General features: G+C 45.4%; 1 protein-coding gene across 2 annotated transcripts; it reads right to left on the minus strand.

Annotated features, from left to right (window-relative positions):
- Nucleotides 1-1,262: 1,262 nt before the first annotated feature.
- HERPUD1 (homocysteine inducible ER protein with ubiquitin like domain 1) lies at nt 1,263-10,831 on the minus strand. Of its 2 annotated transcripts, none has more exons than XM_023530634.1 (8): nt 10,553-10,831; nt 7,774-7,851; nt 7,611-7,682; nt 6,494-6,624; nt 4,295-4,417; nt 3,398-3,748; nt 2,939-3,044; nt 1,263-2,025 (listed from the first exon to the last, which is right to left on the minus strand). In XM_023530634.1, exons 1-8 carry the CDS (start codon nt 10,685-10,687, stop codon nt 1,861-1,863), a joined length of 1,161 nt encoding a protein of 386 aa, XP_023386402.1. In that variant the 5' UTR covers nt 10,688-10,831; the 3' UTR covers nt 1,263-1,860. The 2 variants fall into 2 exon arrangements, with proteins under 2 accessions (XP_023386402.1, XP_011358428.1); XM_011360126.2 differs by having other exon boundaries at nt 7,611-7,685.
- Nucleotides 10,832-14,149: the final 3,318 nt, after the last annotated feature.

The raw sequence follows: 14,149 nt of genomic DNA on the forward strand, positions 1-14,149 counted from the left end.
GATCTAAAGACAACTTTAGCCATAGGCTCAAGAGAAACTTCTGTCCCTCCCTTAACCAGCTGAAGAACTTGGATGAGGGGACTTATCCATAAGTGGTTGTCAGAGATCACCTCTTTTCATCTATCTACAGGGCAGGACAAACCTCTATTTATTAAACTTCTGCTCTTCTTATCATCCTGCAATGACCCTTTGAGGCCCCCAGGGTGCATTACATCATCCCTAACTCAGGACATCTTATAAACCCACATTCCCTTTCCGTCTCTGAACCTCTCCTGTATGTGGGGTTCCCATACATATGTATGCAATAAATTTGGTTATTTTCTCTTGCTAAAAAAACAAAGCCTCAGTGTGAACTCTTACTGGTCACTTTCACAAATCACCAAGCATGGCAAAAATCCCGCTTTGGGGACAGAGGGACAAGTCTCGGCTATGCTTTTGCTTTAGCTGTGACTCCTCTCTCCAGCTCCTCGAACTCCTTCCATCATTTCCGACCCACTTCCTCACTTGTAAAACGCCAATCTGAAACCACTTCTTCCTTCAAGCAAATACTGGCTTCATAGATTGTCAGTGGTCACTGCCTTCAGACAGCTTCTCTGTTCCGGACGTAGTGTTATTTGAAACTTTATACCACCTAACTCCCTACGTAATTATCTTAGCTGGCTTTTTAAAACACAACCATACGCAAAACACCTTTGTATCTCCCCAGCATCTTGTTATGGATTGTTTAATGAACGTCTATTTGACGTAGCAATATTTCCAGTAATGAATAATTTAAATGATCACAACCATGATACAAGAAGCTGATTTGCTTTGCCGAGAAGAACACGGTCCAGGCCTTCAGCATTCAAACTATAACATCATTCATGTGAAAGATACACAGAACTTGGCTTTTAAGATTAGTCGCAAAACTAGTAATTAAAGGATTGGAGTCACAAAAGCTCAGCTCACAAAAGCACAACACTGCAGCAGGTAAAACCACCTCGGAATTGCCAGGGTGGAGGATACCTGATGCCACCGATTTGTGGAATTGAACTTGGACGGGTTACTACATAAGCCCGTACTGTTTAAATCAGGAAATGAGGGCAAACGCAAGGACATTCGTAGTAAATTAAAACTCGCATGGCCTTACCTTGTCGTTCTTCAGTAGTACAAACTGTGCTTCCGTAAAAAGAAGCAAAACATGCAGGTTACTTAAAAATCAGCAAGTCAACTGTTGGCGATCCAGTACAAAGGACCCAGAGTAAACTGCTAAGAGCCTCTGCCAGGATCATTCATAGTAAAACTTTATTGAACAGAAAACCCAGCAAAGGTTTCCACCTCCGCAAAGTTCCCCTTGGTTTAAAGTAAAGCACTGCATTTTAAAAAGCAATTATACAGAAGTCTTTCCTAGAAAAGTCCTGCTAAAACATGTCTAGCAATTTCATTGATTATATAAAGTAGTACACTTAGTGTAATTTAAACATTCCAACAGGAATCAAATCGTACCAGCAGAACCATTTCTGCATCTGACATCTATGTACAAACACATGCAAACACACACATCTGAAAAAATTCCTCAGGCATAAACATGCGACACTAACGCCTTCTACTTACAATGCCTATTAAACTACATACAGTATATATTAAAGCTCTTCAGAATAAAGACATGAGAAGCCTTAGGCATTTTTGTTCATCAATTTGTATCATGGCTTCGTGTCTTATTTTCTGCTTTTGTTTGATCACAAAAGCATATATCATCCTCCTTGCTGGTTCTTTTACTAATTCTGTGCCGTTGCCATGTCCAGGTGAAGAAATCCAGCTGGAGTCAAAGGACGCAGTCCATGCCTGTCACAGCCTCCGGCAGCCAGAGAGCAAACAGCATCAGTTTGCTATGGCCGGGGGGCCTTCTGGAAGAAGAGAGGCGAAGAAAGTCTTGAAGACGAGCCAGGCTGTGCTCATGAAAGAAGGGCTGGTCTGCTCGCCATCCAGTATGTCCCTGTCCGGAGGCAGATAGTTGGGGTCTTCGACTTCAGGATCAGGACCTTCCTACAGGGAACGAAATGATGAGAAAACAATTAGGACCGTGATAAACACCCATAGCGCTAGGCAACGGCAGAGTGACTCCCTGGGCGCCCGCGCCAGGTGCGAAGCAGCCAGGCAGGCAGGACCTCGGAGGATGATGTCCTAGGCTGGACGGCGGTCCCTCTCGGGCCAGCTGTGCTGCTGACAGTCTCATAGTTTTGAATGTTCCCAGCAGCAAATATCAGAACAAATGAAGTAATGAGATCTTCGACTATTATTAAATGAGTAAATTAAGTTAAGCTCTTTGGATAAATAAATATGCAAATATCAGAACAAATGAAGTAATGAGATCTTCGACTATTATTAAATGAGTAAATTAAGTTAAGCTCTTTGGATAAATAAATATGGATATTCTTCTAATTTTGGCAGTGTTCTGAGTTTTAAAAAAGCTAAAAATGGAAACCCAGTGTTCTAAAAATAGATACTAGGGTGCCAATTTATATTTTAAAACAATATCCTTTAGAATTATGCATTAAACTGCCTTATAAAAATTCTACCTCTGTGTGTTATTTTCCAGGAACTCTATTCTGTGAGACATACTTATGCTCTCAATCCTTAATGAGAATAACTATCCATTAGCAGTTTCCACAGTCTAACACATTGTTATGGACTACTGAACACTCAAAATAGTGAGTTTAAAATAATGTTATTCACATACACCAAAATACAAACTGCCACATGACAAAAATACCTGATGGACGCTATGACACATTTAATGTTTTAAAAGTAGCTATTGTTCTAAGAATAATTTTTTTAAAAAACTTGAAAGACTTAGCTTTATAAAAGGGTAAACGATGACACCAGATATTTGAAAGTTACGGATTTGAGAGCCTGGCATCTCACACCAAGCTCGCAGGCTCCACCAGAAGTGCCATACCTGTAAGTTGTTGTTGGGGTCCTGATTTACGGCTTCGTGAAGACGACCGTCATTTGGGAAGTTCTGGACCGGCCTCTGTCTAAATGGAAACCACCCAACGTGATGCCTTCAAAGGAAGCATACAGAAGTCCATCTTAGCTAACCTCACAGTGAGACTTAAGAATTTCAGGGTCCTCTCATTAGATGAGGTCCCCCTCACTCCCCTCCACTAGTCAGAGCGGCACCCTGATTAGAAGCTCCCAGCAATGCGCATCTGCAGAGACCTGCCGTCTCTCCACCTCCCAGACTTTCCCACTGGCTTGTCAGTTTCCTGAAGGCAGGGGCTATGTTTTATTCATCACTGTAACCCAGCAACATGAACAGCACCTGGCACATAGTACATGCTCCGTAAGTGCTTGAGTCACCATGACGTGTAATTTGAGGTAAAGGAATAAAAGACAAGTGAAATCATCTGCTTACAGGTACATAACCACGGTGGCCCCCATGACCATGAGGAATCTGCTCAGGGAGGAGTAGAAGTAGAGGATGCTGAGGAAAACGGAAAACGTGGCTGCTGAATAGGTCCAATCCAACCAATCTCGATTTATCTCATCATCTTCTTCCACGATGGGGCCGCCTTGTGCATTCATCCGCAAATTCTGATTGGCCCCGGGATTAACCACCACTTGAGGAGCAGCGTTCTGATTGGCTGGCTGGTTTTCAGCTGGAAACTGGTTGTGAATCGGGGCTGGAGCAGGCGCTGAGACCACAGGTATCTCCTGTGCACTTGGAGAGGGAACAAAAGTCCCCGACGCAGCCGTGGCCGCTAAACTGAAATGGAAACGACAGCGGCAGATACTGTTGAGAGCGAAGCAGCGTGAAGACGGTGGTTCTCATCTCCTTGTTCATGGAGGGGCCTTTCACAGTTAAGCATTATGAGTAGGTACATACAAACTTAATATTTCTTTAAGTTAGCAAAGAACTTCTTTACTAACAGTCATACCTATACATGAGACTTTTTTACTCCTGAGAGAAGCCGCATGATAAACTTCATCTGGAATTAAACATCAAGGCTACTATAACAGCATGGTGCAGCAGCAAATTAAAATTTTCACAAAACTTTAAAGACACCACGCGTTGAAAAGAAAGTAACATATTCCAAATGAAGTCATCGAACTATGCACCCCTGTATCAATACACAAATTAGGCAGCAGGTATCATTGATACTCTACTCCACCCACAGAACCAGACAGAGCAGGGCTCTGCACAAACATGAAAACACACTCATGCCCACATCCCTAACTTCACAGGTAACGTGGATGGGATTCCCCTCAGTCCTCCCCCCACCCCACCCCTGCATGGCAGGGAAGGACTCACTACTGCATGTAGTACTGCCGTGCATAGATCTGCTGGAACCAGGAGAGCTGCAGCCACCCATAGGTTGTGTAGCCTGAGAAGCCAGGCCCCAGGCCTTGGAACTCCGGCTGGGCAGCTTCGGGCCTATGAAAGAATTTTTAAAATACTCAGTTTGAGTTGGTTTAGTATGAATAAGTGAAAACGAAGTTTAAATTACAATCAGAAATTCAAATCAGAGACAGAAAAATGGGCTTTATGACCGTTAGACACAGACTACCGTGTGATGTGCTGTGGCACAAGCACGAAGGGCTGGCTGACAAAGCCCTCCTACTGCGGCCCAGACCCCAAGGCAATGCGGCTGTACGAACGAGCAGGCTAAGTGGATCCCCCCCGCCCCGCCGCTTACGATTTGCCAAGTCTCACTGCAGGTCTAAACCCACGTTCATCCTTTAGAAAGCAGCTCTAAAAAGCCACATTTCTCCCAAAGTCTGTCTTGAAGGAAACCCCCGCTACCCCCAATACTCACTTTCCCTCGCCTCTAGATCTGAATCTATATAGGAAACAGTTAAGTGTGTATGTGGTATCACCCACGGCTGCTCACTGACCACTTGTGCCCTGTACAGGCTGCTGGCTGTTATCTCGCTATATCCCAACAACCCCGTGAGGATGGAGGTCTCCCCCATTTTACAGAGAGGAGCCGGGCTGCGGCTCAGGGAAAACGAGATTTACTTGCACGAGATCACTGAGCTTAGTAAGTAGCAGGGCTGGAAGCAAGAGCTGTGTGACACCAAACCAGCTCCTTGTGCCACGCAACACAAGCTTAAACCAACCACCGGAGGCAGGGCCTGTGGGACTCGTCAGTGGCTTTGTGAGCCTTAAGCAAACTCCTTTGGTGGCACACTCACAAAGGAGCAACTCACAGAACTGCGGGAAGACCAGGAGTTGGTTAGTGGTCATCTGCTGGCCACCTCACTTCCTTAAAGTTAGACGCAAGGGCTGCTCAACAGATAGTTGTTCAACGAAACCCATAAATTTTATCACGGTGAAATTCATAGTCGGAGACGGGCCTCAATTCTCAAGTCGTATAGCCAGAAGGGAAGCCGTTTTAAATGTTTCTATCCAATAATGAATCCAATTATTATCCAGTTCATATGCTGACAGTCCAAATTCCATGCCCAGAGTATTTCTAGAAGAGTATTCTAATACAAGCAGGTTTTGGTATGACACTGTTGTTGATCATTAAAAAATTACAGTGCAGAGAATGAGAGGATAAGCGAGCGCTATTGTCAGCTCTGATGATGGTGGCACTGCAGATCTGCAAGATATCTAAAGGGCTTTTACAGTTGTACAGTGAAGTATGCAGGGGTGAGATAACATGATGTCTGGGAATTTGAAATAGGTCAGGGAAAAAGGGGAGGGGCAATAAATGAAATGAGTGTGGCACAACTTTGCTCATTATTGGGCCTGGGTGACGATTATATGCTCAGTCGTTATAAAGTTCCCTTTACTTTTATGTACATTTGAAATTTTCATTAATTAAAAAAAAAAAACCTCATTCCCCAAACTGGCTTTATCAACAATCAAGTATTAAAAACTACTAGGAAAAGGAGGGCAGAGGAATTGGGGGGTGGGGTGGGTTACAGAATTTCAACTCGTCATTAATACACTATTTTTTCCCACAGGCACTTTCATAATAAAGTGTTCCAGGAGCTATGAAATCTAAACATCTGAGCATTTAGTCACTTTTGGCGTTTGCTCTAAAGAGAAGCTTGAATCATTCTAAAGAAATTAAATTTGACTAGCACCACAGCACAGTCCTTGGCAGAGCATTTCTTAATAGCGTCTTCACCTTTAGTCACCCATTGTTATGACTGACAGAGCACAAGGCCACTCAGCAAAGCAGCTGCATGATGCTTCTAACAGCGGTTTTCCCTGCAGCAGCATTAATCACGAGGTCGGCATGTGCAAAGCACAGCCCTGTAGAGGGGATATGCCTACATTTTCAATACATGGGTCTCCCACTTTTTTCTATGTTCCTAAAAGGGTATGTCGTAAGAAGTTAAATACATAAAAGCTCTTTAAAGTGAAATCCTTATAAGCAACGCTCTGTACATTTTAAAGTTCTGTGACTCTACAGTGTAAACACACCTTATCCTTAAAATTTATACAAATGAGGCACATTCCTGTTGTATAAAGCTGGTTCTTTATTGCAACACTCACCTGGAGATGTTCTCCCATCCAGAGGGAGAAAGGTTCCGCAGGACCTCTCTGGGCCTTACACCATCACCTGAAGAATCCCCAGGATACTGTCCCTGACGAAGACCAGCGGGCTGCTCTGTGGATTCAGCAACCTAAATAAGTGTAATATGAACAAGAGAACAAAGGGTCTGATGCAACTGGCTGAAATCGAGCTAAAAGAATTATTTTGCTGTGAACTTGACAAGATTAAATAGATGCAATGTTATGTAAAATATATTCTGAAATTTGTTCAATATGACTTCAATATATATTTCATTCATATTTTTTCCTAGAGTAACTATGCTATAGTTTCATTAAACTCTTCCGATGAAGTTATCACTGGCGAGAAAGATTCTTGATAGTGCTCTGTATATCTTATGGTGCTACATTTACTAAAGCAAGAAATTAAATTTGACTAACAAGATTCATAAATAAAACCTAGCCAGCAACCTAAAGGAAAGAATTTCCTATGCTATGTTCAGATATTTCAGGAAATACAGATGTAATGCAATTTAGGGTACATCACCACATTTATTTATTAACACATTTATTAATGCTGTATATTCGAATCGACACTGTGAAATGAAAATAAAGACTCTGTCAGACATCAATTTATAGAGCTTACTTGATAGAGCTGGCTTTTTCCTATCCAACTAACAAAATAAATAACCACAGTAAACATTTCCGGAGAAAATATATTCACTTTTTTACTCTTATAAAAATTAACGGTTCCTTAGAAGAAACTCATTATGTGCTAAATTCAACAAAAACCTCAGTTTAGAGTGCCTGTTGGTTCAGTGATCTGGATGCGCAGCCACTGAAGGTCAAATCATGTCCCTGCAGACAGGGTGACATACACGGAACTCCCCTTTCCACCATAACGCTGACAGCAGCGTCCACCCTATTATTATGAGAAACTCATTTGTATTGAAAACAGTTTCTAATTCCTGATTCTTCCCGGTGGCGGTGGAGGGTGGGGGGGTGGAATATTACTTGATAAAAAGGCTATAAAAATCTCTCTGAGGAGTTTCATCTGGCTTCCTTTATCCCTTGAGTCTGAAAGACACAGGTGATCATAATCGTGATGAAGCAGACATACCTTTGTGCTGGCTTCTGACATTTTTGAAGGAGTCTTCACATTGCACACCAGATGCAGAACGTGCCGTTTCTCCTGCTAAAAGTAATATGGAGGAACTTTAGGGCCTGAATTCAACCTGGTAAGAGCTGCAAAACACTCAAATGTTCACATGTAAGTGATGTACCTTTGGAAGCAAGTCCCTGAGATACTGGTCATCCAACAGCAGCTTCCCAGAATAAATTAGCCTCTGGTCCTCCGGGCGCTTACCATGAAAAGAAAGAGCAGCACAGGTCAGCGTTTAAACCCTGCAGGCACCCAAACACGGAAGACACTGTTTTATTCAAACTATTTAAATATGTGTGTTTTTTTCCCCTGGCATTACAGGAAAGCATTTCTTCAAAGGCCCCATATACAAAACATTTAGAAAGTGCTTAAGTTTAAACTGGTCCCTAACATGCAAATACATTTAGGATGGCAAATTATTTCCAGTTCACAAAACCCATAGCAACCTACTTGACTTCTTAACACCCAGAGAAATTGCTTTCTGCCACGACAAACAAATTCGATGTGCAGCTCCTACAGCAACTAACTTCAAAACCTGTGTTTAGCCTCTGAGAAAACTCCAACAGCCCCCAAGGTCAGCCTTCGCCCAAACCACCCAGCACTGTCCCAAAATAACATGAAGCAATTCTAAACTTAAGCCCTCGAAAAGACATTTCCTGACATACAAATGCAGTTATAGAGGACATGGTGTGTGGGTAGCATTTTCACAACCATCCTGTGAGATTTTTGTATTGCTGTTTTAAGGGAGGAAGGTCTGAAATTGACTTGTCCAAGGTCACCAGCTGCTACAGAGTCCAGATTCCAACCTCTTTTCCATTCCAACGATTTTAAAACTACAGGGACTTTACACACTTTTATACAAATATCATTTTTAAAATCTACTTTTAATTTATTTAAAAACTTTAAATATAATGGCCTCAAAGAATATATACCAAAGGCGGTACAATGGCGATCACCACCAGCTTGCTAACCTATTCTTGCCAAAATAACCAATTGTGCAAAACTTAGAATAAAGCTGCTCCTGTCAAGTAGCCCGAGATTATAAAGTAAGCTGTTTAAAACAAACAAAACAATAATTGCATCTATTTACCCGCATAAAGCCAGGTTTTTACAACTGTGCAACTAAAACGAACTACAGAACTATATTGGATGTTGTGCTCACCACTTCTCACTGACTTCAATGGCAAATGCTATGCACCTGATTTTGTAAAATACTACTGTAGAGGTGGGTCCTGTATTATAGGAAAGGGTTCCACACCGGAAAAGGTTTGAAAACCACAGCTACCTGTGACTTAAATTGTTTTACTTGTTAAAAGCCTGAATTGACAGGGTCTTTCTCCAGACAGAGGCTGATTTGATAAAAAGAGTTAAGCAACTATTATAAAGTAAGGCTTGTCGCATTAGAAAACAAATGAGTATTCTCCAGCCATAATTTTTAAACACAAATTTACCTACCTGGGAGACCTTTTATTTACAACTTTTGGGTCTTCAGACTTACTAGGAGTGATATTCCTCACCCAGGGAAGCCCTCAGGAAAGCTCTCCTCCAAAACACTGCCTTTTACCAAATGACACTACTAGAGGCCACACCCGCGTTGCCAATGTGTGTACCTAGCAGCCATTCTCACAGCAACACGGCCTCCCCTTCTTGGAAGAAACTTTGGCAAAAGTGCACAGAGTCCCAAGGTGAATGCAAACAAATAAGCAAATTTCAAAACAACTCGGTAGGAAAACTTACTTCGACATTCAATATTGAACAAATATGAAACGAAAACAAGCTGACCCATGAGCCACCACACACTGCAACCGTTCAGATAAGAAGGGACAATTTCACAATCTTTCCTTGCCCTGATGCCCTCTCCTGTTTGATGGAGAATTACACTTATGGACAGTAAAGAGCACTGATGACACTTACATAATATTAGAGTAGAAAGTAAATACAGGAAGGTCCAGCGCACAGCCTCTATCACGTGGTGGGAAGGGGGGCGGTGCTAAGGGTGATATTGACAAATTTGTCAACCAAAACAAAGCAAGGAAGTCTCTAATGGAGGGACCCAAGTCGAAAACCCAGACTCAAGCAGACTCTTTCCGCCCATGTCCCTTCTAAACCACTCTTTACCAGAAAGTGCACCGGCTCCACCCAGGGACTAAGCAAAGGCGGCGGACTCCAGCGCGGCAGGGAGGAGCCCATGGCGGAAGGTGGACAGGGAGGGGGAAGAGCCACGTCTTGTTCCTGGGTGTGGGACCTTAAACACACACTGCCTGGGCGCTCACCGGGGTTCTCTAGCCAGTGGCCTGGGGTTGGCAGCTGCCCTCTCCTCTCCGCAATGAGAGGCTTCATTCGGAAAACTCATTTTGCACATTAATGTTTTCTTATGTCTATCCATTGGATGCAATCCTAATGAGGAACTCCTAGTCGCCCTGCCGTTTTGGGAAAACTGAGGCTTGAAGGGTGAAATGACTCACCCAAGGTCAAACTGCTGTTTCAGCGGCTTGGCTAAGGCTGGAAGCCAGGTCAAAAGAACTGATAAGGGGTCCGGGAAGGTGGGACAGGAGGATGACAGCCGTCAGGGTTTGGGGACGTAGGAAGTGAGGTGACAGGGGAAATCGGGCCGTCAGTAAGGCGAGGCGACGGCGGCCTATGACGAGGAGGTGACAACCACTGGGCCGGGAGAGGGGACGCCTTCGGCCGTAGGGCAAGGAAGGGGAGACCACAGCAGTGAGGGAAGTGACCAGGTGAGCACCCGCGGTTGGGGGAAGGCCGGCGAAGGAAGAAGATACAGGGAAAGGGGAAGCGACGTGGCATCCCCAGGGGGACTCTAGGGAGGCGGGAGGGATGGAGAGCCGGGGTTAGGGGGACTAGGGGGGCTCTGGAAGCGGGAGTCGGGGGTCCCCTCTCACCGGGCGCTCGGGGTAGACGCGGCTCAGGTGGGCCTTGAGGTGGCCCACGCTCCAGCTGCGATCGCCGCTCAGCTCCAGGTCGCGGTGGCGCTGGTTGGGGCTCTTCACCAGCAGTGTGACGGGCTCGGCCTCCATGTCGGTTGCGCTGCGCGCTCGGCTGAGCTCCGAGATGCCTGCCAAGCGGCCTCCCTGCCGCCGGTAGTCTCCGCAACGATAGTCCACGTCTCTGGGGCGCGCGCCCCCGCCTCGGGCGCCTTTTATAGGCACCCGCGTCCCGACTTTGCAGACAGACTCTTCTGTGGCTGCCGCCTATTGGCTGACTCGGAGGCCACTGCCCCGACGTGGCCCAATCAGCGGCCAGATACGCGAGCAGGGGGACGGGCCGAGCACGTGGGCGCGGCTGATGCAACCCGCCGCCGTTGCGTCACCCGCGTCGCGGCCGCGGCCCGGGAGCCCGGCGTTGGCGGCCTGCAGCCGTGGCTGTGTACGCTGCGGCCTGCTGGGCCACTCCGTCCCGAGGCAGCTGGATGCTCGCTAGCTCGGGTGCTCAAGGCGCCGAGGGAAGGTCATCCCGGCCCACTCCGGTTTGGCAGCCCCTGCAAATTGTTTCCTCACAAAGCAGCACCACGCCCTTTTTGGTCCCAGGCATCGAGGCTCATTTCCCTTTCCTCGTTTCCCACGAGGGATGTCAGGCCCTGCAGCCAGCCCTACAGGGAGGCCTCCCACCCCTCCCCCAGCCTCGGTTCAAAGTACGGATGCGCTGACCCCGTTCACGAGTCCACCTGGAAGCGCAAGGAAGAAGCAGCCCCCCCACCCCACCCCACACACACCTCCTAAGCCCCCACTCCCCCCACGGCGGTTCTTTCTGGGGCTGAGGATGGAGGCATCCGACCTGCTGTTGCCAGTTCATCTGTGGTCTCAAGACGCGAATGTTACACCCTCATGTGTGGGTCATTACCCCATGAATAACAAGCAGGCCACAGTCGGGCTTACACTCGGAGACACTCAAAAGGGCCCTACTTTATGAGCTCCTGACTCTTGCCTCCTTTAAACTGGGGCTGTGACAAGGAGGGCAGGGTTCTCAAGTTTTCTAAAACGTGACCACAAAGGCCTCTCTGAAGTAGACACTCCCTCCCTCGCTCCCTCCCTCCCTTTCGTAGGAAAAAAGGTCTTGATAAACAAAACTGACTTTGTGCTGGCTCCATCCTTGTTCCAATCCTGTTGGGACATCTGTTTTTCCAGGTGTGTCAGAAGCTTGGCAGGGGCAGGAGGGTAACAGGAGGAGCCTGGTCTGCTTGTTAGGTGCAGTGCCACAAACAGGTTGGCCTGAAGGACTGAACTTGATTATCTCATAGCACTAGAGGCTAGAAGTCTGGGATCAAGGTCTTGGGCAAGGAAGGTTCCTTCCCAGGGCTGTGAAGGAGAATCTGCCGTACCTTTTTCCAAGTTTCTGGTGGGTTGCTAGCCACCTTCAGGTTCCTGGGTGGGTAGCTACATCACCCCATCTCTGTCTTCATGGTCACATGACATACTCCCTGGGTGCGTACCTTCGCATCATTTTCCCTCTGCATGTCTGTGCGTCCCAATTACCCCCTTCTTTATTAGGACACAGGTCGTATTGGATTAGGGCTCACCCTAATAACCTCATCGGAACTTGATCATCTGCAAAGACCCACATTCATAGGTATCGGGGGTTAGGACTTCAACATCTTTTTGGAGGACATGATTCAGACTTAATATAACACAGAACACAGGGTGGCTTCTTTTCAACTGTCTTTATATTAAGAAGGGAGGTAGATTTGTCCCATGCTCAGCTTTCTGGGATTGTTTTTTCAGCCGAGGGAAGCTTTGTTTCTTTTCATCAGGGCTGCCTTGATGGGCACAGCCCCCATCCTTCGTTTCATGCTCTGCAGTCAACATCTGAAAAATTCTTAAGAAATTTTGAACAAGAAGTCCTGCATTCTCACTTTTCACTGGGGCCCACAAATTATATAGCTAGTCCTGCTTCTCGTACATCAGGTTGGATGCAAATGACTGATTATTATCTGGTAGTCTTGCAAGTAGCTAGATGCCGACCAGTGGAGCCAGACCAGACAAAACAAGCAGAGGCCTTAGAGCGAGTGGCCAGGCAGGAGATAATGGCTTCAGCGAGAAGTTAACTATGCTAAGTAGCATGGTTTCTCCTTGCATGCAGTGACAAGCATCAGGGCCCCTTAAGATAGCACATTCATTTCCACTCAGTAAGAGAGTAAACGGGTGTTCCCCCTTCCCCTAGGGAAAAGGCAATCCAATGTCTGCGATTCTCTCTTGGGTTATGTCCCAATGAGACAGCCCCTTTTAAAGGACTTTGGTGATTTTTGCCTATAGCATGTTTAGAAAAACATTAAATTCAAGTCAACAAAAGTGCCAGGAATAGAAAGATAAACATGAATGACTCTGTGCTCAGTGACCTCACAGATGTAATGGGTGTGATAAGATAGTACAAAAATACAGAAATAAAAGACAACCCAAAGTCTCCTCCAGTTCTTAAGGACTTATGTTCACATTGAGGCAGGAGAAGAGGTGGAGACATATAAACTTGATGGAAGAGGTAGAATTGGAATTGGATGGGTGGAATTTGAATAAATATGATAATGGCAGCAATCACTGATTAAACCCAATAGAGTACCTGTATACAGAACTTGTATGGGCAAGTATAGCTCAGTGGTGAAACTCATGGACCCAGAGCCAGACTGCCTGTTTCAAACCCAGCTTTTGCCATTTATGAACTGTGACCTTAGTCAAGTTACTTAACCATTCTGTACCAAATTTTCCTTATCTGTAAAATAGGAGTAATAATAGTATCTATTTCATAGGGTTATTGTGAGGCTTAAATGCTATAACATTGCTAAAGGTCTTGGGACAGATCCTAACACTTAATAAGTGCTCCAGAAATGTTAGCCATTCATATTTAGGGAACTGTAATGAGTCTAATCCAGCAGTTCACGAACCTGGCTGTGAAACGGAATCACCCAAGGAACTCTTTTTTTAAATGAAGATTCTTACGACACCAAGTACTGGCAAAGATCTGGAGCCATTGGAACTTTCCTACGTGGCTGGTAGGAGTGTAAAGTGGTACAACCCCCGTGGAAAGCAGCCTGGTGGTTTCTCATAAAGTTAAACACACACCTACTCAACGAACCTGGCCACGACACTCAGGGATTTACTGAAAAGAAATTAAAGACTGCATGAGAATGCCAATGTCAGCTTTATTCATAATAGCAACAAACGCTGGGAACAGTCCAGGTGTCCATCACTCAGAGGCTGGATAAACAAACTATACGGTGCCTGTACAACGGAATACTACTCGGTAATAAAATGGGACAAACTACCGATACGCACAGAAACGGGAATGAATCTCAAAACCACGTTGAGCACAAGAAACAGACAAGCATATATATTATATGATTCCATTCATATGAAACTCTAAAATAAACAAAAGGAATCTATAGTGACAAAAAACAGGTGAGTGGTTGTCTGGGGATGGGGGCGGCAGAGACTGACTTGGAAGGGGCATGGCCATGGTGTGCTGGAGCCGGCTTGTACTCGTTCATAGAA

Source organism: Pteropus vampyrus, unplaced genomic scaffold, assembly GCF_000151845.1.
Source record: "Pteropus vampyrus isolate Shadow unplaced genomic scaffold, Pvam_2.0 Scaffold51, whole genome shotgun sequence".
NCBI lineage: Eukaryota > Metazoa > Chordata > Mammalia > Chiroptera > Pteropodidae > Pteropus > Pteropus vampyrus.